The 27962-nt window shown below is 41.5% G+C and overlaps 1 protein-coding gene across 11 annotated transcripts in view; it reads right to left on the bottom strand.

Moving 5' to 3' along the window:
• The window catches only part of LOC105179353 (protein CASP-like), a 22966-nt gene extending 6600 nt beyond the window's left edge, over positions 1–16366 (bottom strand). The window contains exons 1-7 of one of the 11 annotated variants that reach the window (XM_011102946.2): positions 16135–16365; positions 15553–15913; positions 15032–15170; positions 13729–13907; positions 13096–13242; positions 9537–9592; positions 96–123 (exon numbers count right to left, since the gene is read on the bottom strand). In XM_011102946.2, coding sequence (XP_011101248.1) covers positions 111–123; positions 9537–9592; positions 13096–13242; positions 13729–13907; positions 15032–15125 — 489 coding nt within the window. In that variant the 5' untranslated portion in view covers positions 15126–15170; positions 15553–15913; positions 16135–16365 and the 3' untranslated portion in view covers positions 96–110. The other 10 variants (XR_002286328.1, XR_849272.2, XR_849274.2 and 7 more) reach the window with 10 other exon arrangements.
• Between the last annotated feature and the right edge of the window lie 11596 nt (positions 16367–27962).

Raw genomic sequence — 27962 nt, 5'->3', positions numbered from 1 at the left:
AACCCAACTGTAGCAAATATTTTCTAAATTCAAATTTAATGTAGCAGCAGGTAGGCTATCAAGGCCCTAGAAATGCATCCTTGTTGGGGAATGATACTCCAGCAGCTTCTTCAATACTTGCAACTAGAAGATATAACAAGAGGCCAACTATTTCACAAGTTTTGGACAAGATGAAAGAGAGACAAAAGAGAAGACAACAACAGTAGTTTAGACGGCATCTTCATCTTGTAAATGGCCTTTTTTTTTGGGTAAATGGCTTTTTTTTGGCTTTTGTAAATGTGAAAAAAACTGTCTATAATATGGCACTCAGTTCTTTTTGTAATGTGGCAGTAACAAAAATATCAAGTTTCAATCCTTTCTAATGGAATTCAATTTTATGTTTATCAATTTTGTTTAGTGTTGATGTTTATTTTTTCTGTACATTTTCAACTTCTATTTCTGAAATTTAAGCATGAGGAATCCGGTCACAAAATGTCAAAAAAGTTAAAATACAGAATGAGGTAGATGACCTTGAGATTTCCTCTGTTTTAGAGAAAAAAAACGTGAGAAACAAGTGGAAGAAGGAGAAATTGCAATAACATATGAGCAAGTTGCTGCACTTTTATTTGAAAAAAATACAGGGGGGTAATTTGCTCGTTACACTAACACAGGGGGGTATTTTGCACTTAATCTCTTTCATTTGATGAAAGAGGGGCAAAATTGTCAAAAAACAACATAAATATGGCCCCCAGTTGCAATATTGGCGCGTGCGCCACACCTTCCACTCGCAAGGGTCCAATTGCTCCAATAAAATTTTCACAGGGAGGTAATTTGGTATTTTTTATATCACAGGGGGGTATCATGCACATTGCCCATATCACAGGGGGGTGCGCTGCATTTTTCCCATTTTTTTTATGCATCGACCTCAACCAAAATACGAGCATACGAGACCCGTTCCATCTTCATAGTCAAAGAGTCCATGGCAATGGGAGTGCCAGGTCTCGAGCCAATTTTGCCAAGGGTGTTCGGATGCCAACATTCGACGGGCAGCGATGGAAGTGGGGCGCATACCGGCGTGAGACTGATGTCGTCCTCCTTGAACTCGAAGCATGCCGGCATATGCTTCAAGAGGAGTAGCCGTCCGTAAACAAAGTATGGACCACCGGTCAGAATACGTTGGTTGTCCTCCTCCCGTGTGAAACGGAAAATCAACTAGCCACTCTCGTGTTGCTGGAAGCTGGCTCCCCATGAATAGGACAGTGCACGGATTGCCTTGAGTCTGGGAAATTTGCCGGCAACGTAGCCGACCAGGCAGAACCCCAATTTGGTTCGAATGTCTAGTAGGTCGTCGGAACCCAAAGTCAGGGGACCATCATCTACTGCGAATTTGTTGAGCTTGTTTTCAGCAGTAAGTTTACGGTTAGCGCTGAAAAGACCCGCGAAAGAGACCGATTTCTTCTCGGCATTTTCGGTCACCGGCAGTTTTTCCTCCGGCCGGTTGTCGGTTGCGTTTGCTGCAACATTATTTGTGATATGGGAGGGAGTGGCCTCCATGTCAGAAATGAATTCATTAAAAGCCAAGGAACTGACCTTGCCGGCAGCGGTGGTGGTGCCCTGCTTGGTGGCCGATTTGGTGGTAGCAGTTTAGGTGGGGTCATCGGCCGTCGGTGACTGGCCGGCTGTCTTTGGCTGACCGGCAGTGGAAGTATCAGCATGTTGCTTTACTTTCTTTGACTTAGCCATTGCAGTATTTCCAGCCAAAATCAGAATGAGCAGTAGTGGCAGTCTGCTGCAGGCCCGAAAACGAAAATCTGTGCAGCAGCAGGCAGCAGGGAAACTGCAGTCTGCACAGCCTGTTTGCAGAGTTTGCAGCGCCCAAAAACAGAAATCCCTTACGTACCTCCGGACAGCTGTTCTTGGCCGGAAAAAATGGAGGAAACGGCCAGCAACATCAGGTAGTTGTTTATGCAGCAAAATGACGATGAAACAGAGAGTTTTTTGCGGCAAAACACTCTCCAAACAACAAGGAAGGTGATGCATCTGCTTGGAGAGGAAAATGACGGTTGGTCTAGCTTCAAACAAATGGGAGAGGCTTACCAGGTGGCAAGACGACCTCAAAACCCCAAAAACGTTCGGTAGAAACGACAAGCATCACAAGGAAGGGATTTTGATCGGAGCAAACCTTGCAGAAACTTGAAGGAAAGTCGTAAAAGAGCGATTCCAAGGTGAGGCACTCTAAAGAGAAAACTTTCTAGAGAGAACGTTCTTGAGAGCTCTTTCTTTTTTTTGGGTGAAATGTAAGTTTCATTAATCTAAGAATAATATTTACAGTGTACTCCGGGCATACCCGTAGAGATACAAAAGCCCACGCTAAAGATAAAGAACAATCAAACCGTGTGGGAAAAGTGTCCAAAGGACCCTATACAATGTAACCTTGACTAAATTAATAAGCCTCTCGGGACAGGGCATTGAGCCCTCGAAGATGACTTCGTTGCGATACTTACAAAGTGTGTACACAATGCATGCCAAAGCGAAGTGTCGCGTTTTGTTCTGCACGGAGGAACCTGTTTTCTCCTTCTTGATGTCTGGCCAAAAGGGTATCGTGGCATTCCGAAACAAGTGATTTCCATAGGGTAGACCTTGGCATGTCTCTTGCAAGTGCCCAAATCTGTTGCAGGCTATGTAGAATTTGGGGGTGAATTCGTAAACCACCGGCTCCTTTCGGGTTATGCCATTTGGCATAACAAACTCCACTTCGTCGATGAGTTTCTTTGATGCATCGACCTCAACCAGAATTCGGGCATACGAGACCCGTTTCATCTTCATAGTCAAAGAGTCCATGGCAATGGGAGTGCCAGGTCTCGAGCCAATTTTGCCAAGGGTATTCGGATGCCAACATTCGACGGGCAGCAATGGAAGTGTGGCCCATACCCTTGTGAGACTGATGTCGTCCTCCTTGAACTCGAAGCATGCCAGCATATGCTTCAATGAAACGGCCGTCCGCAGACGAAGTATGGACCATCGACCAGAATATGTTGGTTGTCCTCCTCCCGTGCGAAACGAAAAATCAACCAACCACTCTCGTGTTGCTGGAAGCTGGATCCCCATGAATGGGACAGTGCACAAATTGCCTTGAGTCCGAGAAATTCGCCAACGAGGCAGAACCCCAATTTGGTTCAGACGTCTAGTAGGTCGTCGGAACCCAAAGTGAGGAAACCATCATCTACTGCGAATTTGTTGAGCTTGTTTTCAGCAGTGAGTCTACGGTTGGCGCTGAAAAGACCTGCGAAAGAGACCGATTTCTTCTCGGCATTTTCGATCACCGGTAGTTTTTCCTCTGGTCAGTTGTCGATTGCGTTTGCTGCAACATTCTTTGTGATATGGGAGGGAGTGGCCTCCATATCAGAAATTAATTCAGTAAAATCCAAGGAACTGACCTTGCCGGCAGTGGTGGTGGCGCTCGATTGCTGGTCGGCTGGTTTGGTGGGCGGATGATAGACTGTTGCAGCAACAGTATTAGCAGTTTTGGCTGTAGCCGATGACCGGCCGGAGGACTGGCCAGAAGCAACATTTGCAGCAGTTTCATTGGCTTCTTGTTTTTTGCTATAGCTGGTTTTTGAGACAGATGGGGGTGTGCAGCAGTGGCAAAAGTTGCTGCAGAAAAATGCAGCACCAAAACAGGAAAGTGCTGCAAAAAACAACAGGTAGGCAGGGAAAGTGCAGGCTTTGCAGTGCAGCAGGCAGTTTTAGTTGCTACCTACCTACCTCCGGGCAGCTTGGTTTGGTTGGCAAAAATGGTGAAAAAATGCACAGCAATAGCAGCAAAATGATGGCAAAACAAACAGCAACACGGTGGCAAGCTTCAGCCCGTGCAAATGGCTGCAAATTGCAACAAAATTTAAGCCCGTGTGCAGATGAGTTTGGCCTGAGAAAATGGTGGATAAATGCCCAGTTGCAGCAGCAAAACAGTGGCAAAAACGCACAGCAACAGTAGCAAAACGATGGCAAGCTGCAGCCTGTGCAAATGGCTGCAAATTGCAGCAAAATTTCGGCCAAAAAAGCAGCAAAAACAGCAAAAAGCAGCAGAAACTATTTTACAACTTCGGTGGGGGCTTTTCAGCCGGCAAGACAACTTCAAAACCCAAAACCGTTCGGTAGAAACGATGAGCAACCGAAGGGCAAACGTTTAATCGGTCCGGAATTTGCAGAAACTTGTAGAAGAGACATGGAAGATTAAAACAAAGATGAGGCACTCTAGAGAGAAAACTTTCTAGAGAGAGAATCCTCTTGACCTCACTACTGAGAGGTCTTTCTTTTTTTTGGGTGAAATGTAAGTTTAATTCATCCAAGAATATTTATAGTGTACTCCGGGCAATACTCGGAGAGATACAAAAGCCCACGCTAAAGATTAAGAAACAATCAAACCGTGTGGGAAAAGTGTCCAAAGTACCCTATACAATGTAACCTTGACTAAAATAATAAGCCTCTCGGGACAGGGCGTTGAGCCTTCGAAGATGACTTCGTTACGATGCCTTCAAAGTGTGTACACCGTGCATGCCAAAGCGAGGTGTCGCGCTTTATTTTGCACGGAGGAACCTGTTTTCTCCTTCTTGCATTTGACCGCACTTTGAAGGGTTGACATAGTCCGATTAATGCCAAACCAGTGTCGGATGCATGACCAAACGAAGTTGCTGAACGGGCACTCAAAAAAAAGGTGCTTGGTCGATTCCTTGGTGTTGATGCATAGTGAGCACAAATCCTCCTCTTGGAGGAACCCAAGTCTGTCCCTCGTAGCTAGTCTACCACGCAAGCCAAGCCACAAGATAAATGAATATTTCGGCGGGATAAAAGCCTTCCAAATAGTCGCTTTCCAGGTTGCCTCGCAAGTTTCGGCCTGAAGTACTTATAAGCTTTTGACGTTTGGAGACCCTTTAGGTAGACCATCTCGTCATTGTTCAATAGCTGCCTCCGACGATTCAAATTCAGTGACCACCCTGTTGCGAATTTCGGCAAGCCGTTGAAGGAGTGGAGAATCCCCCTTCTTCTGTTGTCAGTCCCAGATTGATGCATCTCTAAGGTAGACACCATTGACCCACGGCACCCACAATGTATCTGCCTTGCGGTGGATGTTCCATAATACACGAGCAAGTAGAGCCACGTTCCAAGACTGTATGTGCCGAATACCGAGTCCACCTTCCTTGAGATGGCAGATTTCCTCCCAAGCGATCGGTGCCCTCCTAAAGTTCCATAGAAAATTCCTGCAAAGTCGGTGGATTTTCTCGATGACCGCCGCTGGACGTGGAAAAACTTGGAGCCAATAGCACTCCACCCCCTGAATAACTGAACGGATAAGTTTCAGTCGGCCTGCATAAGATAAGGATTTGCCCGCCACTTCGAAATGCAGTTGGCAATTTGATCCACAAGCGGTGAGTACTTGGTGACCGAAAGCCGCTGTGCTTCTAGTGGAATGCCAAGGTATCTGACCGGCATCTCACCTCTCACAAATTTCGTTCGAGCGAGAATGCCGTCAAGCTCCTTATTTTGAATGCCCGCTGTGAAAATGATTGACTTAGAGGTATTGACGATGAGGTCAAATGCGTCCCTGAACACTTGGAGACATTCCATCAAGATATAGATAGATGGAAGGTCGCCACAGGAGAAAAGCATGAGGTCGTCGGCAAGAGTTCAGGGACGCATCCGCATCTTCCATCTATCCACATCTCCCGTGGCGACCTTCCATCTATCCACATCTTAATGGAATATCTCCAAGAGTTCAGGGACGCATCCGGCCTCACCGTCAATACCTCTAAGTCAAGCATTTTCACAACGGGCATTCAAAATAAGGAGCTTGATGGGATTCTCACTCGGACGGAATTTGCGAGAGGTGAGATGCCGGTCAGATACCTAGGCATTCCACTAGAGGCACCGCGACTTTCGGTCACCAAGTACTCACCGTTTGTGGATCAAATTGCCAACTGCATTTCGAAGTGGACGGGCAAATCCTTATCTTATGCAGGCCGACTGGAACTTATCCGTTCAGTTATTCAGGGGGTGGAGTGCTATTGGCTCCAAGTTTTCCCACTTCCAGCGGCGGTCAACGAGAAAATCCACCGACTTTACAGGAATTTTCTATAGAACTCTAGGAGGGCACCGATCGCTTGGGAAGAAAATCTGTCATCCCAAGGAAGGTGGACTCGGTATTCGGCACATACAGTCTTAGAACGTGGCTCTACTTGCTCGTGTATTATGGAACATCCACCGCAAAGCAGACACGTGGGTGTCCTAGGTCAACGGTGTCTACCTTAGAGATGCATCAATCTGGGACTGACAATCGAAGAAGGGGGATTCTCCACTCCATCAATGGCTTGCCGAAATCCGCAACAGAGTGGTCACTGAATTTGGATCTTCGGAGGCAGCTATTGAACAATGACGAGATAGCCTACCCCAAAGGGTCTCCAAACGTCAAAAGCTTATGAGTACTTCAGAACGAAACTTGCGAGGCAGCCTTGGAAAGCGGCTATTTGGAAGGCTTTTATCCCGCCGAAGTACTCATTTATTTTGTGGCTTGGCTTGCGCGGTAGACTAGCTATGAGGGACAGACTTGGGTTCCTCCAAGAGGAGGATTTGTGCTCACTATGCATCAACACCAAGGAATCGGCCAAGCACCTTATCTTTGAGTGCCCGTGCAGCAACTTCGTTTGGTCACGCATCCAACACTGGCTTGGCATTAATCGGAGTATGTCAACCCTTCAAAGTGCGGTCAAGTGGCTCAAGAAGGAGAAAACAGGTTCCTCCGTGCATAACAAAGCGCGACACCTCGCTTTGGCATGCACGGTGTACACACTTTGGAGACATCGCAATGAAGTCATCTTCAAGGGCTCAACGCCCTGTCCCGAGAGGCTTATTGTTTTAGTCAAGGTTACATTGTATAGGGTACTTTGGACACTTTTCCCACACGGTTTGATTGTTTCTTAATCTTTAGCGTGGGTTTTTGTATCTCTCCGGGTATTGCCCGGAGTACACTGTAAATATTTTTGGATGAATTAAACTTACATTTCACCCAAAAAAAAGAAACACCTCTCAGTAGTGAGGTCAAGAGGATTCTCTCTCTAGAAAGTTTTCTCTCTAAAGTGCCTCATCTTTGTTTTAATCTTCCATGTCTTTTCTTCAAGTTTCTGCAAATTCCGGACCGAATAAACGTTTTTCCTTCGATTGCTCATCGTTTCTACCGAACGGTTTTGGGTTTTGAAGTCGTCTTGCCAGCTGAAAAGCCCCCACCGAAGTTGTAAAATAGTTTCTGCTGCTTTCTGCTGTTTTTGCTGCTTGTTTGGGCGAAATTCTGCTGCAATTTGCAGCCAGTTGCACAGGCTGCAGCTTGCCATCGTTTTGCTGCTGTTGCTGTGCGTTTTTGCCACTGTTTTCCTGCTGCAGCTGGGCATTTCTCCACTATTTTCTCAGGCCAAACTCAGCTGCACACGGGCTTAAATTCTGTTGCAATTTGCAGCCATTTGCACGGGCTGAAGCTTGCCACCATGTTGCTGCTGTTGCTGTTCGTTTTGCCATCATTTTGCTGCTATTGCGGTGCATTTTTCCACCATTTTTGCCGACCAAACCAAGCTGCCCGGACGTAGGTGGGACTTTTCCATTTCTGGCAGCAACTAAAACTGCCTGTTGCACTACAAAGCCTGCACTTTCCCTGCCTGCCTGCTGTTTTCTGCAATTTCTGCAGCACTTTCCTGTTTTGGTGCTGCATTTTTCTGCAGCAACTTCTGCCACTGCTGCACACCCCCATCTGTCTCAAAAACCAGCTATGGCAAAAAACAAGAAGCCAATGAAACTGCTGCAAATGCTGCTTCCGACCAGCCCTCCGACCGGTCATCGGCTACAGCCAAAACTGCTAATACTATTGCTGCAACAGTCCATCATCCGCCCACCAAACAGGCCGGCCAGCAACCGAGCGCCACCACCATTGCCGGCAAGGTCAGTTCCTTGGCTTTTACTGAATTCATTTCTGACATGGAGGCTACTCCCTCCCATATCACAAAGAATGTTGCAGCAAACGCAACCGACAACCGACCGAAGGAAAAACTGCCGGTGATCGAAAATGCCAAGAAGAAATCGATCTCTTTCGCGGGTCTTTTTAGCGCCAACCGTAAACTCACTGCTAAAAACAAGCTCAACAAATTCGCAGTAGATGATGGTTCTCTCACTTTGGGTTCCGACGACCTACTAGACGTCTGAACCAAATTGGGGTTCTGCCTCATCGGCAAATTTTCCGAACTCAAGGCAATCTGTGCATTGTCCCATTCATGGGGAGCCAGCTTCCAGCAACATGAGAGTGGCTGGTTGATTTTTCGTTTCGCACGGGAGGAGGACAGCTAACATATTCTGGCGGGTGGTCCATACTTCGTCTGCGAACGGTCGTTCCTTTGAAGCATATGCCGGCATGCTTCGAGTTCAAGGAGGACGACATCAGTCTCACGCCGGTATGGGCCACACTTCCATTGCTGCCCTTCGAATGTTGGCATCCGAATACCCTTGGCAAAATTGGCTCGAGACCTGGCACTCCCATTGTCATGGACTCTTTGACTATGAAGATGGAACGGGTCTTGTATGCCCGTATTCTGGTTGAAGTCGATGCATCAAAGAAACTCATCGACGAAGTGGAGTTTGTTATGCCAAAGAAACTCATCAAAGAAACTCCCGTTTCACTGACGCCTTCTGGACCAAGCTATTCAAAATCCTAGGGTCCAAACTTTGTATGAGCTCGAACTATCATCCACAGTCCGATGGTCAGACAGAATGCTTTAATTCTATGTTGGAGGACTACCTTTGGCACTTTGTGCGAGGTACGCAGAAGGATTGGGTGAAGCTCTTGAATATCGCTCAGTTGTGCTTCAATGCTCAAAAAAGCTCTTCCACCAATAAGAGCGCTTTTGAAATCATCACTGGGCAACAACCGCTCCTCCCTCACACTCTTCACACCCCACAAAGTGTGAAATCCCCTCTTGCTCGAAGTTTCTCTCAAGAATGGAAGCTGGATATTAATATCGCCAGATGATACTAGTACCCAAAAAGGGTCTTCTTTTGCTAAAGAAAAAGGGTCCTTCTGAAATCACTTGTTTGAGTTGGAGGTCAAATGAGAAGAGGTATATCCCAATTGCAATTTGAATACCATACCTCATGTGGCAATTCCAGCAACAAGTTGGCTATGAGTTTTACAAATACATCTATAAGGTCCTATATGTTATGTCTTCTTCAAGATAGGAACAAGCTCGAGATTCAGAAAATTATGGCTGAATTTTACAAACAGGATACATCATCCAGCTTCTCCTTTCAAAAAGAGTGAAGTATGGCCTCCACCAGTCAAAAATACTATAATCATACAAATAATAGTTTACCAAACTATCACCACCGCAAAGGTGAAACTTCCGCAAAGGAAGATACAGATGTACATCTTATGCATTATGGTGATTCCTTCATATTAGCAGTCAGAAACACACAGAATATTAAAAATGAGAAACTCCTCACCGCATGAGATGAACGTAGAGCAATACCTTTTATTATGTCCACTTTCTTCGTTAGCTAATTGTAGCTGAGACTGCAAAAGACCCTGAAGGTAATAGAATAGTTAATTAAAAACATTTCGACTTGAAGCTTAGAATATCTAAACAGGCACACTTTAGGAGACAAAGACAGAGATTTTAGAACAGCTTGGTTGCACTTATTTTCGAGATATTCAATTTTTCTACAAGTGTGATTACCAAGGGCAGACAAAGAAAGTGCGAAGTAAACCCAGCCTTGAATGCAATTAGCGTGTGAAAGCCATGTGACACCATGAAAAAAGTATTCAGAGAGTACGTGGAAGGCAAATTTATTGCTGGTAAGTCCCGAATCTCCAAAACGGGTTGGTACAAGGAAGCAACATGCAGAAGGATTATCAGAGAGATAAGGTTAATATGATTAATTGAAGTTACAAAGTTGATTTCATCTGCCAAAAGTACATCAGTTTTATGTGCTTTCATGCAATGAAATCAGGATGTCATCATTGCACTGATAAACTAAACACTAACACTCTTATTTAATTTGCTTTTATAGTAAGCTCATCTTTCTTCACAGTCCACTATTGCCATTTCCCAGGATGTATTTGATGAATAATCTTAATGTTAAATACATTAAATATAAGTTGATCCATTGTAATTGATGATGCAACTAAATTCCCAAAGAGTCATCCCACATTAGATAGTAGCATTCTTCTACTCGACAGAGGGCTAAGTACATGAACCCAGTCTTTTTCGGAACCACGTTAGAAAATTCTAACTAACTTAGCTGCCAGTTATATGACCAGTGTGGCTAACATCACAAACAAGTTCAAAACTGAAATTTCTTAACAAATGGTAAAAAAGACATCTGACGGATTCACAATTTGTTAGCTGGAAAATCACCATAAGGCTTAATCCATCCAAAACCCAACTTGCTCAATAGTTCTAATGTTATAGGGAAGATTAATGTGGATTAACATAATCAAGGTTCAAAGATTTCAGTATGTATACTAAGTCAATGGTCTTTTTGATAGAAAAATATTAGTATTTTTCTTAATTAAGGGTGCCACAAACTGCAAAATAACAAGTTTTAAGCTTCTTATTTTTTATTTTTTATTTTTTTGTCCTTTTTCCTAGAGGAGAAGCATATGAATCTTGTCAGTATACAACTAAGAGACACCCACCGAACTCCAATTAAAAACCTGACTTGTGCATGGCTAAAGGCAAACTCTACACATCCTCACAGGATCAGACACATGAGATACTTTCAAAGCACATCCAAATATATACGCAGTGGACAACCTCCTATATGTTTCAACAATGTTAGCAGGCTAATAGCATTAACTAATTCCGCCATGGAGAAATCTTCAAGATACAAAGTTGTTTCGCCTTCTCTCTTTCGAGACGAGGAAGACGAGTTTGAGCTTGTTCGACTTCATCCATTAAAAGATTAACTTCTGATTGTTTCAAAGCTCTCTCCTCCTCTAAGATTACAGAAACAATAGAGTTAACAAACTACAACAAGAGGATGGCCCAATTAACTAATCTTTTAAAAAAGTTTAATGCAAAGTAGCCTGAATTGCTTAACTTGTGCCCTGGATGTAATAATAATGAAAAAAGCAAAAAACAAACAAAGCACTTTAACCTGATTGGGCACGAAGCTCAAACAACTGGCTTTGTGCAAATTCATGCAGTTTCCGCCTAGTGGAAACACTTTCTTGAGCTTACCGTAACTGATCTTGCAACATCCGTTCTCTGCCTCATTGCAAGGACAAAAAATGTTATTTCCAAACTAGGATAAAGAAATCATGTCCGCCTAGTAACATGGTATCTTTTCTTCCACCTTTTCTGGGGGAAATAATGTGCATACTCTTCTTAACACTGAGAAACCACCATAAAAGTAAAATGCCCTTGCAAGTTACAGTTAACATGGTACCATTCTTTTAGAACCTCCATTGTTTTCTGGTTCTCTTCAGCCATATTGCGTTGCTTAATGTCAACAATTTCTTTAACTTTTTCCTCCAGCTTAACCAACATCAAATACACAAATCAATACAGCATCAAGAAAATCATGACAGTTTATGCTGCTTGTATACATTTACAATATAACTGTAAGTTTCTTTGACAAATATCCAATATCAAAGAATACCATGAAAGCTCATACCACAATTGATATAGAAAGAATACAGGTTATGCATTATAGATACTGCACAAGGAGCCCATAAAGTGAGAATGATCTTGTAATTGGGAACATACAAAGGAAAAATAGATTTGTCATGCTCACAACTGATTTTTAATACCATTAGCATCTCAATAGATTCAGAGAGTAATTGATTAACTCCTCCAACCTATAATATCCAGGAAACTCAGTATTGGGATGTCATGCATTGAACTAGGTTCATAATCTTTACTACCTTCTGGGGTTAGCCATAAAATTGTCACAGTTAGCTCCATCTGAATTGAGGAATCAAAGGAAGTAGAGGGGGCAGCAGTTGTTCTTTGGTTTCATTAGGCAACAAGCATAATAAAATGGCTTACTTAAGGCAACAATTTCAAAATTTTCTCTTAAAATTAGATGGATGCAAAATTGGTGCTAGAGATATACTAAAATATGTTAAAAAATTCATTAGTAACAGGGTCTTTCACTTCTTCGAAAAAAATGATAGTATAAAGAAGAATCCTTCTTTTAGTCTCTTCACCATTCTAGAGTCATTCTGTATATGCTAAACCCCATGATGACTTTACTCAATCCTTTACTCTGTTTCGAGAACCATCTTCCACTCCCAATCAATCAAGTTTGGCTTTCATATTCTCAGTAAAACTTTCAGAACCTATCAAGATCCTATTATTTCTCTGCAAAAGTACAACACAATGATGTAATTCTTAATCAAGAAAATAAGTAGCTTCTTGGGGGTCAAAAGAACTGAACTATGCAAGCATAAGATAAGACAATATAGTCCAAGCAAAAACAGAGGATGCAGAAACTGATGATGGTTCACTGGACGAGGACCTCCAGATTGATAGTTGAAACCAAACATAGATTCCTATATAGGAGCCTCTTTGCTGAAGATGTTGATAACTGTCTGTTGCTATTAATTTTGGAGGAGTTAATGCTTCATCATCAAATCTCTATGTGCATATCTCTTCGGTTGCAATTTTGGTTGCTTTCCAATTGCTCTCAGTCAGTGTCGAACTCCAAATGTTTCTAGGAGATGGTCTCCTCGTTTTTGTCTATTTTGGAAAGCTTTGAGAGGTGAAAAGTTGGGCCCGATGCTTCGAGCAAATTGCAAGAAACTTTTTGACATGCTGCATTATCGTCTCCAACTTATTTTGTTTTTTGACAGTATACCAAGGAAACTATTTTGTAATGGAGTAGTACTCCTTATTTATGCTTTATTGATGCTTTTTCATTGTAAGGGAGTAGTATATCCTTTATGGTTTCCAGGCGATACTTGGGAGTTAGAACTCCCCGTTGTATTTGGTCTCTTTTTGGTTTCATTTTAGAAGGGACGGGGGCCCCAAAAAGCTTCCCCACGAGGCAAAAAGTTGTCGACCAACGCATAGAGATAATTACCTGTTGTTCCAACTGGCGGGTGCGTTCTTCAAGTCTTCTTATTGTTGCCTGTTGATTTTTCAGATATGTTGATTCAGTGCGGAATTCTTCAAGCTCAACCTTCATCTTTCTGTTTTCAGACTCCAGTTCAGACAGTTTGGCATCCTCCTACACAAAGAGAGAAAAAGATATAAACACGAAAAAGCAAAAACACATGTGACTAGGACGGATCAAAGGTTCATGAGGTCCATATGAACAACACCAGGAAGCAGGCATTTCCAGTGAACAGGCATGGACACCATGATAGACATTCTTAAAATATGGAGCATTCATATAAAATGTACATACATTTATGGCTACCCAAAACCATTGGAATCATAAGGGCCCTATGCAAATTGCAACATTTAAACTCAAAAGAGCTTCCTAGATGATGACACTATGATCCAAAGTTTCAAAGATCAATAAAGTCCAGCCTAAATATTTGCTGACACTAACTCATAGATCTCATATTTAGCACAAAGTGGGAATTAGATCATTGTGATTTCATAAGACAAAGTAAGCTCATTCATCAAGCAGGATAAAAGAATTAAATCAGGAGCAACTCACAAAAAGGACAAATATTTTTAAAGCACAGCTCATGGAAAGGGTACTTACTGCAATTGAAGTAAGAACAGGGTAAGGATCTGGTGCTTCATAAAGTTTCTGGTAAATGTTAAGACAAGCATTTTCTCCAAATTTGGCTCTCTTGGTAAGCTTATCAACCTCTTCTTGATAACCCTTAAGTAAAGAGTTGAACAACACTAACTTTTCTTCATTTGAAGCCTTTTTGAAGTCTGTTACATTTTCAAAATGGAGATGAATAGCGTCAGATGATTTATCCATAATCTTCAACAATGGCAAGATGATTATAGAAGCATAAGATATAGGGAAAATGTTTTGGAGGTCAGCAGCTAAGAGACCACAGCATGAAGAAAAAGAATCTCATACAGGAACCACAAAAGAAGTTCCTCTAGTGCTCTCCGCAAGCTTCCTACGGTTTTTCTGGCTGTTCTCCTGATTTTCTACAATTCTAAGCCCTTGTTCATCCAGGATGGTCCTTTCTTTCTCTAAATCAAAATCTGGAAGGACTGAAATAACATATTTAGTAATGCAAACAACAAACCTTTTCTTTTCTTTTTCTGTTGTGACCCTAACAGATGTACACTGAATCTCTTTACATTGCCATCCTATCAAAGAATAAATGTAAAAGTCTTGTCTTCACAAATCATGGATACTTTATTTCAAAGATCATCTTAAAGGCAACTTCTAGATTAATCAGCATCTCCAGTTTAATTCAAGCTGCAAGACAGCAGTTGATCAATATTGTTGACTATGTCGACAACGTTAAGAAAACAGAGAAACGGATAAAATCTCAAACTAATCTAAGATTTGATAATATGAGCTAATGTAATGAAAACAATATAACCATCTAACTTCATCACTAATGCAATGTAAAATTGTTGTGGCAAATGACTACTATAAGGGTGGAAGGAAATAAAATATCCATCAACTTGACGGAAAGAAAGCAATTGTAAACCAAAAATAAAGGGCAAACTTGACATAACGCAAGTTGGATATGGGCTGGATCACTTATCAGACTTCATGAGATCTGATAAGTTATCACACAAATAATCCAAATAGTGTCTGGCCCGTCCAATAAACTCGGGCTGTAGTATTGCAAAGGAAACGCATGATTAGACTGGTTGGATGGGTCTATCCAGCCCAATCACACTTTGTAATGGACCTAAGTACATGCCAGAAGTACACAGTAAAATATGCAGCAATATAACTAGATTTGCAGTCAATGATCAGTTAAGGTACTATCCTAGCACATAAACTAAGAAACATATCAAGAAGTAAGTAGATAATAATAGAAAATTGTAAGGAAAAAAAAAAAAAGAAATTGTGTGAATAGTACCTTTCCAGAAAGTAGCGACTGCAGATACTGGGGTAGTGGATGATGATGAATTGGACTTTTCTCTCTCTGATCCTCCTCCTTGTGACCCTTCCATTGTTGCTCTTAATGTTTCACGACTCTCACCCTTCACTTTTATTTACTGCATTCAAATATTAGATACCTCTAAGTCAAAGAGTTGTAATCCTCTAAAATATCTCTACAAAATACAAGTAGAACACAACAACAAAGATGTTTACAGTTTTAACTTAACAAATCAAACACAACCTAGCAGGTAGAGAATTACATCAAATTAGTTAATTAATAAACTTGTTGGATTTTCTTATTCTTGTGCACAGGATCGATCTCACCCTGCACCTTCCGGCTTGTGAAATTTCTATTGGTAATCACAAAGCAAATGAGAATCGAGAAAAGGTCATCCAACGCCCAAGAAAACAGAAAGGTGGTGGCAGAACTCCAAAGAAGAGGTAGAAACAAGAAACAAGAAGATGAAGGAAAGAAGTATAGGAGAAGAAAGCACATACCAGCAGTCGAGACGGGAGAGAATAAGAGGCCAGGTGCTCAGTGTAACACCAGGGCTTTTTTCCCTTTCTTTGGAAAACAAATGTCTAGATCACCAAGTTTCCAGTTATTCCTCTAGTCTCAATTGATTTGTAAGAGGAGCTTGGGTCCCCCCCACCCCATAGGAAAAATATATATAATTCTGGCAGATTTACCAGTTGTGCTCTTTCACAATAGACGACGTAATCAATGGACGGACCTTCCCCTGAACCTGTTTTTCCTGTCTTCTAATTATTTATTTAGATCTATAAATCCTACGTAAATACATGGCCATGGGGTTCGAAGTTAACCATTAACATTATTTACCAATGCGATGCCCAATACCTGTGTTCAAGAGGCGCATGTAAATACATAGATACAAGTATATATAACAGACAAGTTTCAGTTGAAAAATGCCGATTGCATATGCATGAATATTAATTCTTGAAGAAGCTCCTGATAAATTTTCGTTAAAATAATAAGATTGAAAAAATAAATTGAGAAAAACACCAAACAAAAGAAAGGGAAATTTCCGAATCGTACAAATTAGGTAATGATATGATAACCTGAGAGGAGCGGGCAGCGAGGCGACAGAGCAACGCCAACTGAAGAAGAAGAAGAAGAAGAAGAAATGGTTTGAAGTATTTGAGAGAGGAAGGTTCCTTCTCTTTTTGTGATCAGTAGGTAGGTTGCTGCTTCTAATTCTGTGATCTGGGATTTGGGATTATGCATTAAAGGGCAACCTGGAGCCCGGCAAGTAACGTTATGTGCTTAGTGAGATCTCTACTCTGTATTTTTCTGTGGGTCAAATCATTTGATATAGGATAGGAAATGTGTAAGAAATTCAAACCCCCCTCCCCTCCCCAAAAAAAATTAAATAAAAATAAATTATCATTCTATATTTTTTAAAATGAAGCGATTTTGATTACTTCATTAAACTTACCTCTCTTAAAAAAAATTAAAGCTAGTGTCTCCTTCGAGTAAAGAAATCAACCCCCCCCCCCCCCCCCCCCCAAAAAAAATAATTAATAAAAATAAATTATCATTCTATATTTTTTAAAATGAAGTAAAAACGGTCCTGACATGTTTGCTAAGTTACAAACAGAGGTTTTTTTTTTTTTGGTAAAATGCAAAACTTCCTCCTATGGTTTTGAAAAAAAGTAAAAAAAATCCCATTTCATAAGAAAATAGGGTAAATGCTCCATTGTATTTTCTAAGAGTTTGTTTGTGTAGGATATAAGGTGGGTACATAAGAAAAGTTGAAGTAAAAATGAATATATAAGGAAAATATTTTGATTGTTTGGTGTTAGACTAAGGACTAAGAATTAAAACATAGTGGAGGAGAGAGAGAGAGCTAATAAGACAAGAAACTGAAATTTTTCATTTTGGGAACTTCCTTCTTGACAACTCCTTTTAATTATGTTGCTCAACAACTATTGTTTTGTACTCTAACTAGATGAAAGAAAAGTGTCATACATCATTTGATTTAGTACTAACATGCAACCCTATTCACTACTAGTTGGATCAGACTTCCCTTCTTTTAGTTCATATATGGGGCTGGTCTCTATGGCCTTCTTTTGGGCCTGGTTACTGGGTTTGAAGGTAGCCCAAGCTCAACAATGTATGCAAGCCTAGTTGTATCAATTCCCGGTCCATTGAAATCAGCCTTGTCCACAAGGCTAAAGTGTGGGAATTGGGCAATGAAATTCTCCAGCGGTTCCAAAGTGGCTTCTGCCTCAGTCTGCTCGTGCCATTGAACCAGAATTTCTTTAGTTCGCCTTAGATCTTTTGTGTAGAAACGAGAGTCCAGGATTTTAGATGGCACATCAGTCGGCAGGGTTTGTAGGACAGTTGAGGCTAAGGAGCAATTAGAGTCGGGGGATCTCCAAAGCATAGTTTGAGGAGTGACACATAGAAAACTAGATGGATTCTTATGGTTGTTGGTAGCTCAAATTCATAAGCAACCGCACCTATGTGGCGGAGGACACGAAATGGTCTGAAATACCTATTGTCGAGCTTTTGGTATGAGCAGCGCTCCACTAATTGCTGGCGATATTGCTGTAACTGTAGGTAGACCCAATCGCCCACTTCGAATTCCCTATTAGACCATTTTTTTTGTTTATTTTTGCTTAGTTTGTCATGCACTATCTTTCTTGTGTAGGTTTGAGCGAAGGACCTGAAGGATTCATTAGGGGTGTTGAAGGGTTTTGTCAAGTGAACCTATATTTGAGTTTTTCGACGAGTAAGAAGGGAGGGATGGCGGGTTTTGCCATAGAGAGCTTGGAAAGGCGGCATGCCAATCGCACTGTGGAAGGAAGAGTCGTACCAATACTTCGCCAAAGGAAGAGTCGTACCAATACCTCGGTTTGTCCATCCGGCTGAGGATGATAAGCACTGTTGTCAGCTAATTTGGTGACCAAAATTTGGAACGATTCCCAACAGAATGGGCTAAGGAAAATGTTGCCGCGGTCACTGACAATCACCCTAGGTATGCCGTGTAAATGGTATATTTCTGTGAGAAAAATCAAGGACAAGCTAACAACAGTAAAGTGTGTTGGAAGGGTGACGAAGTGTGCAAATTTGGTGAGGAGATCCACCACCACCTAAATTACCATTTTTTCAGATGACGAAGGCAAATGTGTGATAAAATCCATGGAGATTTCCTCCCAAACTTGGCTAGGAAGCGGCAGTGGTTAAAGAAGACCATAAGGTAATTAGGTGGAGTACTTGCATTGGTTACACACCACACATTTAACCACAATTTTCATAACGTCGTCCTTCATTTTTGGCTAATAGAGTTAGTTGCTAGTTTGGATATAGTAGCTTTGACACCCGAGTTACCTCCCAGTGGAACTTGACTATGAGCTTTGGGGTCAAATTAGACTCACATGGGATAAGCAGACAATGATTAAAATATAGGAGGCCATCTCGCAACAAATAACAGGGTTTGTGAGATATATGTTGGGACACCTGAGAGATAAAATCTTTTCCAAGCTGATGTTGAGCATAGGATTGGTGAAGGGCAGTGAGAATATAAGGAAATGGAGCTGACTGCAAGGAAAGAAGGTATCCTTGATAATGCGTCAGCCATAATGTTTCCCTTTTCTATTTTGTAGTGTATCTCATAGTCATAGCCAATCAACTTTGAAAGTCACTTCTGTTGCTCAGGATTTTCTATAATTTTTGTCATTAATTTTCTTGATGCTTTTGTGATCCGTGTAAATGCTGAAAGGCCTACCTAACAGATATTGTTGCCATTTCTTGACAGCTTCGGTGATGGCATATAATCCCGGACGTAGGCCGAGGCAACAAACATTTAAGGCTCATCATTTTGCTAAACAAACAGAGAGGGTGGTTCTTTTGGGACATAACAGCACCCACTGCCACTTCCTGAGCATCCGTGGTGACACTAAAAGGAGCTGAGAAATTAGGCTACGCCAAAATCGTTGGAGAACAAGAGAGGCTTTCAGTCTTTCAAAGGCCAAGTTGTTGCAGAAGACCAAGCGAATGCCCGCGCTCTGAGAAAATCTGTGAGAGGGCCGGCGATGGTGGCATAGCCCCTCACAGACCGTTGGTATAAACCTGCCAAACTTAAGAAGGCACTCAAATCTATACTAGATTGAGGGGTGGGCCATGAGTGTATATTTTTTCTTTTTTTAGGTATTTTACTACGAAATACGAAAGAAATAAGAAATTTTCTTTTGCTAGATGTCAAAAATATAGTCAATAAAATAAAAGATTAAATGGATAAAGAAATAGTTGGTTCCATCGTTTCTATGTTTACTTCTTAAACGGTGAGGTCTTCTCTATACACTAGAGTCTTTACTTCATTTAATCAATATTTTTGGAAACCTGTATAGTTCACACCACACTCTTTGGCTCTATCCATGAATTAACCAGTGACAGGTCTTTCACAAGCAAACCAATTATACAATAACGGTATTTAATTGTGAAAGTTAGCGAGGTACTTGACCTCTGTAGTTCATTCTTGACTGAGTAATTATTTTTATTTTATGTTTTTTTTTTAATATCAACAAGATTTGCTCCGCTTAATGGATAACCATTTACTACAAATGGAGAATTGCTTCTCATCTTAAATTCAAGTGATTGGGTTTGCACTAATGGAGACCATAAACTTTATACATAACAGGGGGACCGATTTGCTTATCTTTAGATAGCGAATGAAGTTCCTTCTTCCATTCTATCTTATTCATTGGTGCTCATCATTCATACTGGAAAGTGATTTTCTTGCTTTTTTGGAATTTTTGTGCGTCAGGTTGCACTCCATGAACCGAAATAAGGTGCCCTAAGTAATCAATAGATAGCACACTGAAAGTGCATTTGGAGGACTTAGCAACTAATTAGTGAGTAGTGACTCCAATATCAAAGTAAATGTGAAAAGATTTTTTATCCAAGTAATATTGTAAACCAAGATACGTCAAAAAACGGATAACGAACCTTCAAACATAAGGTCGTAGCAAATTATTCATCGCCGATTGGAATGTCGAGGATGCATTTCTTAAGCCAAAGGGCATGACGAGAAATTTATAATGGCCATCAATGTCTCGGAAGGCCATTATGGGTATACTCTCCGAAAATATACGGATTTGGTGGTAGCCCGATCGTAAACCGATTTTAGAGAAAAATCAGACACCATGGAGCTCGTTAATAAGCTCATCCACCATAGCAATAGGAAATGATCCTTAATTGTGATAACATTAAGGGCGCGATAGTCGGGGCAAAATTGCTAAGAGTCGTTTGTCTTTCTGACAACAACATATGAGATGAATAAGGAATAGTACATGGATATACGAGGCCATCCTTCAATATTTTTTTCATCACTTCCTTTGGCATTGGGGGTAACGATATGGCCGAATGTTAATGGGGTTGGAGTGGGGTAGTAGGTGTATATGATGATCACGTGGGCGGCAAAGAATGAGAAGTGGAAAAATCTGCTTAATAATGTTGGACAACCTAGGCCAAGTCTGCGAGAAAGACATTGATGGTTGTAGAGTCAGTAGGTGAAAGAGTAGTTTGGCTGTTTGTGGAGGGTGTAGAAGGGCTTTAATGTGGATCACGACAATGACATGCAAGGAAGCAATGGAATCGATAGAAAGTAGCCGACATAGTTGATGGAAAGTGGTGGAGGAGATAACGGAATTGTCCCCTTTAATGGTGATCATAGAACCATGGTGGTGGAATTTCATAGATGGTGACTAAAATCCAAAATGAAGGACCCGAGGGATTGAAGCCATTGTACACCCAAGACGGCATCAACCATTCGAATAGGGATAAGGTAAATGGAATGGTGAAAGTCTGGTGCTAAATAACGAAATGAACAACCTCACAAATGTTGAAACAATATGAAGAGGTGTCGTTGCCAACCATTACAACAAACGATGGAATGGTATGAATGGAAAGTTGAAGGTGGTGAGCAACTCGTGGTTGAAGGATCTTGTCCAAGCTTCCCTAGTCAATGAGTACGGTGATAGGTAATCCCTTAATGTTGGCACAGACACGAAGAGTGGATGGAGAGAGGGAGCCAGAAATGGCACCTAAAGATAATTGAAAATGCTGGTGCAAAGGGAGAGAAGTTCAATTGAGCAATGGGACTTGAGGAGGATATGGGACACCGTGTCATGGAGATGTAGGATGTGGGTCATCATGAGGTAAAAATGATATCAGGTTCTGCCATTTCTTCCTCCCATAGAAGGAGGAGAAATTATTTAGCCTTGTACTGGTGCCCTAAATGGAATTTCTCATCACAGTTAAAACATAGGCCCTTGGCCCGTCTAGTTTACATTTCGGTTGGTAATAATCTATGAATGGGTAGTAGTGCGCGAGCCTGGGCTAGCAGAAGCGCGAAGTGTGGTGGGAGGGCAGGTAGTAATGCTAGTAACCGGGCTGTTGGGCGGCAGAAAGTAGGTGTAGCAGATGATAAAAGGCAAGCCAAGTATGATTGGTCAGCCAATTTCGACTCCAAAAGCTTTGCAAGGCCGATGGCTTTGGAGATATTACCTAAATGAAGGATAACCATTTTACGCTGAATATCTAGCAGAAAACCTGACAAAAAGCAATCACGATGGAGTCGGGAGAGAGACCCATGACTCTATTACATAGATGTTCAAACTCCAATTGATAATCCGTAATAGAACTCATATGCCTGACTTTGAAAAATCTTGGTGGTGGTTCTCATAAGACAATGGGCCAAAATGTAACTTCAGTGCGCTAAGAGAGTTTGGCCAAATGGTGAGAAGGTGGTTGTTATGCATCCTTTTAAACCATCTAGAGTGTTCCGGATCATATAACAAGAAACAAGTCGAAAGGCGTTGCTCGGTCGGTAGGAGTAGTAGGTGAAAAATTACTAAACTTGAAAAACCCAATGAAGTGGTTAGAGCCATCAAATCGAGACAGTTGTAGCTTTGGCGGCGAGGGTGGAGCATCAATTTATGTAGGTGTGGGCATTAAGGCAGGAGATGAAGGAGGAGTGACAAGATGCTTTGAGTTAGAAGAGGAGGTAACATTGGTAAGCTTGAGTTGAAGGTCAGTCATTGCGGCCAAGGTTGAATCATGCCTAGCATCCATGGTGGTGCGGAGGTCCTACACGATGGCCAGGACTGATGCCACCAAGTCTTGGATGAGTTGAAGCTCCGTTTGTGATTGTTTGGAAATAAAAGCACTAAGTTGTTAGACTAAGGGCCAAGAATTGAAACAGAGTGGGGGAGAGAGAGCTAATAAGACAAGAAACTAAAACTTTTCATTACTGAATTCCACTAAGCTCCTTGCTGACAACTCCTTTAATTCCGTTGCTCAACAACTATTGTTTTCTACTCTAGCTAGATGAAAGACAAGTGTCATACATCCTTTGATTTATACTAACATGCAACCCTATTCACTAGTACTTGGATCAGACTTCCCTTCTTTTAGTTCATATACTAGGTTGGCCTATGTGGCCATCTATTACGTCTGGTTACTGGGATTGAAGGTGGTCCAAGCCCAACAATGTGTACAGGCCATCATAATAAGGTTTTAAAAATTTTGATATACTAAAATTATTTTAGTATAATATAACTTATTTATTTTCTAATACAAAATGAAGAGAAAGGGTTAATCAGTAAAATTATAAAAATTTGTATTTTCTTCTCAATCTCTTTTTTTTCGTACCAAACAAGACAAAGTATTTGAGATTTAGTCCCATTCTAATTATGTCAAACAACTTGAAGAAAAACTATTATTCTTTCCTTCCCTTAGCACTCTCCCAGGGAAGATCCATTCTACTTGATCATAAGCCTTACTAAGGTATAACTTAATGGCGACATGACCCACCGAACCCCAATACTTATGCGCTAAGTAGTGATTGACTTCATAAGAAACTAAGACATGATCAGTAATGAGTCTACCAGGTAAGAAGGTGGATTGGGTTTTAGAAATAATGGAAGAGACAAACGGTTTCAATTTGTTAGCTATCGCTTTAGAAGCTACTTTATAAGTAGTGTTGCAGAGGTAGATAGGACGAAAGTGGCTCATAGTTTCAGATTTGGGGCACTTAGGTTGGAATGGGTGATCAAAAGCCAATTAGATTGATTGTTTTGAGAACCAGTCAAACAATTTTTATTTAAGTAATATTGTCCCGACGAATATGTTAAGTATTCGTCTTCGGCACATGTGTCTCTTTACCTGCAGAGTTGTTACAAATACATGATATTTGCCATATTTTGATGCTGCGACGATATCGGTTTGATTCTCGCCACATTATTCGTAAGCCGAAAATAGAGATTTTTGAGGAGTTGACATATGTGGAAGAGCCAGCAAAGATTTTTCTGGATAGAAGCATAAGAAAATTGAGAAATAAGGACATACCGATGGCAAAAGTAAGATGGAGTCATCATTCTCCGAGAGAGTCGACTTGGGAGGTTGAGGAGCATATGATAGAAAAGTATCCCTATTTATTCCATTGAACGGGTAAGTTAGTTAAATTTCGGGATAAATTTTTTATTAGAAGGGGAGAATTGTGACGTCATTAAAATTTTTTACGTAATTGGGAGACTAATTGGTAATTATTAAAGAATTTAAAGTTAATTATAAATAAATTATACATTGAAATTGGGATATAATAAAACTTGAACGAATTACATTGAACTTCGTTATAATATTTGAAAGAAAATTATATTAATTAGGAAATTAAGAAGGATGTACTAGTAATTAAAATATAAAATATAAAAAAAAGAAAAAGAAAAAGAACAAGAAAAAGAAATAGAGGAAGAATGAAATGAGGAACTGGTGGCGCAAGACCACGTCGGTGCAAAGTCCCACCCAAGCTACCGCCTCACTCTCTCTCTCTCTCTCTATAATATAGTAATTTCATGGACAAAAGTAAAGGAAACTCAATTTCCAATTTCGACTTCGCTGCAGCTTCGAAACAGGTAAGAATTTGTTAAGTTCAAATTATTAGTAATTAGTATAATTATATTATTTAATTAGTGTCTTTACTAAATATAATTTATATTGAACAATGTACTATTTAACTAGAGTATTTTACAATTTTGGCTATTTAAATTAGTGTCGAAGTAAATATCACATTTGATATAAAAATGATATAGGTAGCTAATTAAATGGGAAAAATGCAAACAACCCCCTTGTGATATTGCAAATGAGCAAATTACCCCCTTGTGAAAAAATAAATAGCGATTTACCTCCCTATATTTTTTAAAATACAACAATTTACCCCCTATGATTTTTAAAATGAAGCAATCTACCTCCCTATATAAGGAGGTAAATTGCTTCATTTTAAAAACTATAGGGAGGTAAATTGCTATATTTTTTTCATACGGGGGTAATGTACTCATTTTTAATATCACAGGGGGATAAATTGCTATTCACCCCTAATTAAATTATTAGATTTGATAGATTTAATTATGGCAAAATTGCAAAATTGATCCTGTAAGTATGGGGGGGTGGCAGAATTGGGACCGTAAGTACAGGACTGGCAATTTTAGTCCTGTAAGTATTGATTTTTTGGCAATTTTGGTCCTTCCGACCAAAATTGCCCAAAAACGCGGCAGAGAGATTTGGGGCTTAGGGTTCCGACGTCCACGTGCGCAACTTAAACACGTAGGTGCTTGCGTGGCGAATGACATGGCCAATGACGTGGCTTTAGGCGGGAAAAGAGCTCCTCTTCCCGCTTTTTTCACCGTATGTAAGGGCTCTCTCTCTTTCTCTCATTTTTGCTGCTGCAAATGAAGTTGCAGGTGAAGAAAAACAGAAAAAATGTCTTCTTTATCGTCGGGCAATGACTCCACCAGTGTGATAAACTGCTTTTGTGGCATTAGGGCTCCATTAAGAACCTCTTGGACCAATGACAATCCCGGAAGAAGGTTTTATTCTTGCGCAAATTATAAGGTAAGAATTGAAGTTTAAGTTTAAGTTTTGTAGATGTTGGCTTATTTTTTGTTCAATTGCAGAGTAGAGGATGTCGATTTTTTACATGGGATGACCCACCTATGTGTGCTAGAGCTTTGTGGTCATACCCGGTTTGCGTCGCAAGCTTCAAGCAATGGAAACCGAAGCAAAACAGCTGAAGAAGAAGATATTTTGGCTTAAAGTTTGCTTGGTGGCATCATGGTTTGTGTTGGTCGGTTTTTGGATGGGTAAACGGGTGGTGGTCTTTGGATGAATCGTTCAATGAATTGTTCCAAGTTGTTAGATTTGTAGGGGCTTACATTATGTTGTTAGATATGGGCAAAAATAAAATGGAGGAATTGTAATGGCATTTGGTGGTTTTGATAATGAAATTGAGACTCTCAAATTTGAAGCTTTTGTGAATTATGTGTTATGTTGTTAAAGAATTCTGTTAATGAATTTTAAGAATGATATTAAAAGCCTAAAACTGCAATTGTTAATTAATTTAGTAATAGAATAAAAATAAAAATAAATTTTCAGTCATTTCTGCACCCTTTTCAGCCATTTATGTACCCTTTTCAACAATATAAGAAATTTTCAGCAGCATTTCTGCACCCTTTTCAGCCATTTCTGCACCTTTTTCAACAATATAAAGAATTTTCAGCAGCATTTCTGCACCCTTTTCAGCCATTTCTGCACCTTTTTCAACAATATAATGAAAATAAAAACATTCATTTCTGCACCATTTTCAACATGTTAATGAGAAACATTCATTTCACAATAAAATCAACAATTTTATAACATCCTGTCCACAATTTACAGCCTGTCTTCACAAAAAACATGAACATCCATTTACGACATTTCTTTAACAACATATGCACAAAACCCCCTAATTCATAGCATATGAAATCACAACTGATTCCTCAAGTTTCTCAAATATCTTGGGATTACAAACAAAAAATGTTTCAATCAAAATAAAAAAGTTCTTAAACAAAAGGTGAATTCCTCCCATCTTTCTTCTTGCCCTTATGTCACGGGCTGCCCATTCACTAGGCCCCGTGACGCACACTTCGGCCACTCAACCGTTCTACATGGCCGACCACTCAGCCTTCATCGACAGACGCTGGACAACCAACTAGTCTTAGAGTCCTAGGTGTAGGCCTTTTATTGCTTTGTTACTGCTTTGTTATTTACTTTATGTTGTTTAAATTCCTCAAGGGGACGTTACGCCTCTTGAGTTGCAAATTTCAGCTTTCCTAGTGTCTAGTGCAGACGATAGGATTTATTTTTTTAAGCCTATTATAGGGGGGAATGAGTTCAAGAAGCTTGGTTTAGTGACGTGTTGGAGTCCCCCTCAAGGCGAACCCCTTGCTCTAGCATCGTTGATCATTGTATACGCATTTTTAGTTCAATGTAATTTGGTTTTTTGAATCCGCGTGCGCAATTTACTGTTTTGTGATTTGTTCCTCCCGACTCTGATATATTCGGTGCGCTGCATTTGTGCCGAGCGGAGGTATTGGCGGACGTAGTCAGCGGACTACTAGCCACACGACGCGCTGTGTGATAGGCGCCTCGTGAGAGGTGGTATCAGAGCCTCGTGCCACGATGGGGCCGAGGCGGACCGCTACTGCTGCGAGGGCATCGGGGCAAGATCCGGAAAGCCCGCGACATGCCGCAGCTTCATCCAGCGAGAGAGCTGAGAACCCGGAGGACGGACACTCCCGGTTGGTGGAATTGGAGACGAAGGTCTCTTCCCTGGAATCTGAGATCACGGTGCTGAATTCGGAGTTGGACGAATGTCGGCAGGTGATTCAGGAAATGGCTGCCGTCTTCGAAAACGACAGCATTGCCGATATGCGGCGTGACATGGAGCAAATGTCCATTCAGATTGGACTGCTCCAGCGTGCAGTGGGTAGCACGCCTATGGTTGCTCACGACCCCGGTGCTAGGCTTTGAATACCAGAACCGAAGGCCTATAGCGGTGAGCGTGATGCGAAGGAGGTCGAGAACTTCCTCTTCGACATGGAGCAGTACTTCCTTGCGGCAGACGTGCGGGACGAGGCAAGGAAGGTTGCGACTGCGACCATGTACCTGACTGGTGACGCAAAGCTGTGGTGGCGGACCAAGTTTGCGGAAATCCAGGCTCATCAAATACAGCTCAACACGTGGGCTCTTCTACGGGAGGCGATCAGAGAGCAGTTTTTCCCCGAGAATGTGGAGTACAATGCCAGGAGGGCATTGCGAAAGCTTGAACATACAGGTTCCGTGCGGGAATATGTCAAAGCTTTCTCAGCGCTGATGCTGAACATCCGAGACATGTCGGAGGCAGACAAGCTGTTCACTTTCATGGAAGGCTTGAAACAGTGGGCGAGAAACGAGTTGCAGAGGCAACGAGTGACCGATTTGAGTCCGGCTATTATAGCGGCCGAACGCCTGGCCGATTTCAACCTAGAGACTCAAAAGGATAGGCAGGCGACGCCTAGTCCTGAGCGGGAGAAGTCGAATGGGACGAGATGGTTCAGGAATAACTTCAACAGAGGTGGGGGAGACCAGAGGCCCCACTCTCAGAATGGCTCACAGGGCAGTTCAAACAGGAACAAGCCCCAAGAGAACAGGCAGGGAGCACCCGAGAGGAGAAGAGGGTGTTTGATCTGCGATGGTCCGCATATGTATCGGGATTGCCCGAAGAGACAGGTGTTGAATGCACTGGCAACGACCTTTACCGACAAGGCGTCGTCCTCAAAGAGTGTGGAGCCACAAGCAGAGGCAGGTGGTGAGAATGACACGGAGGAGTATGAGGACAACTTGGGGGCCGTGAACCAATGGTGCAACACATTCTCTACGGTGGCGGCGAAGAGAGTCGCGCCACCCCTTGCGAAAAAGACCATCCCGGCTCTTACTGTGGAGCAGCCGGAGAAGAAAGAGGAAGAAGTTCAGCCCCGGATTCCTAGGAAGAAAGGGTTGATGTTCGTGGATGTGAAGATTCATGGCAAGC

This window comes from Sesamum indicum, unplaced genomic scaffold (genome assembly GCF_000512975.1).
Source record: "Sesamum indicum cultivar Zhongzhi No. 13 unplaced genomic scaffold, S_indicum_v1.0 scaffold00148, whole genome shotgun sequence".
NCBI lineage: Eukaryota > Viridiplantae > Streptophyta > Magnoliopsida > Lamiales > Pedaliaceae > Sesamum > Sesamum indicum.
The sequence above is the reverse complement of the archived record's forward strand: the minus strand, read 5'-3'. Positions and strand labels throughout refer to the sequence as shown.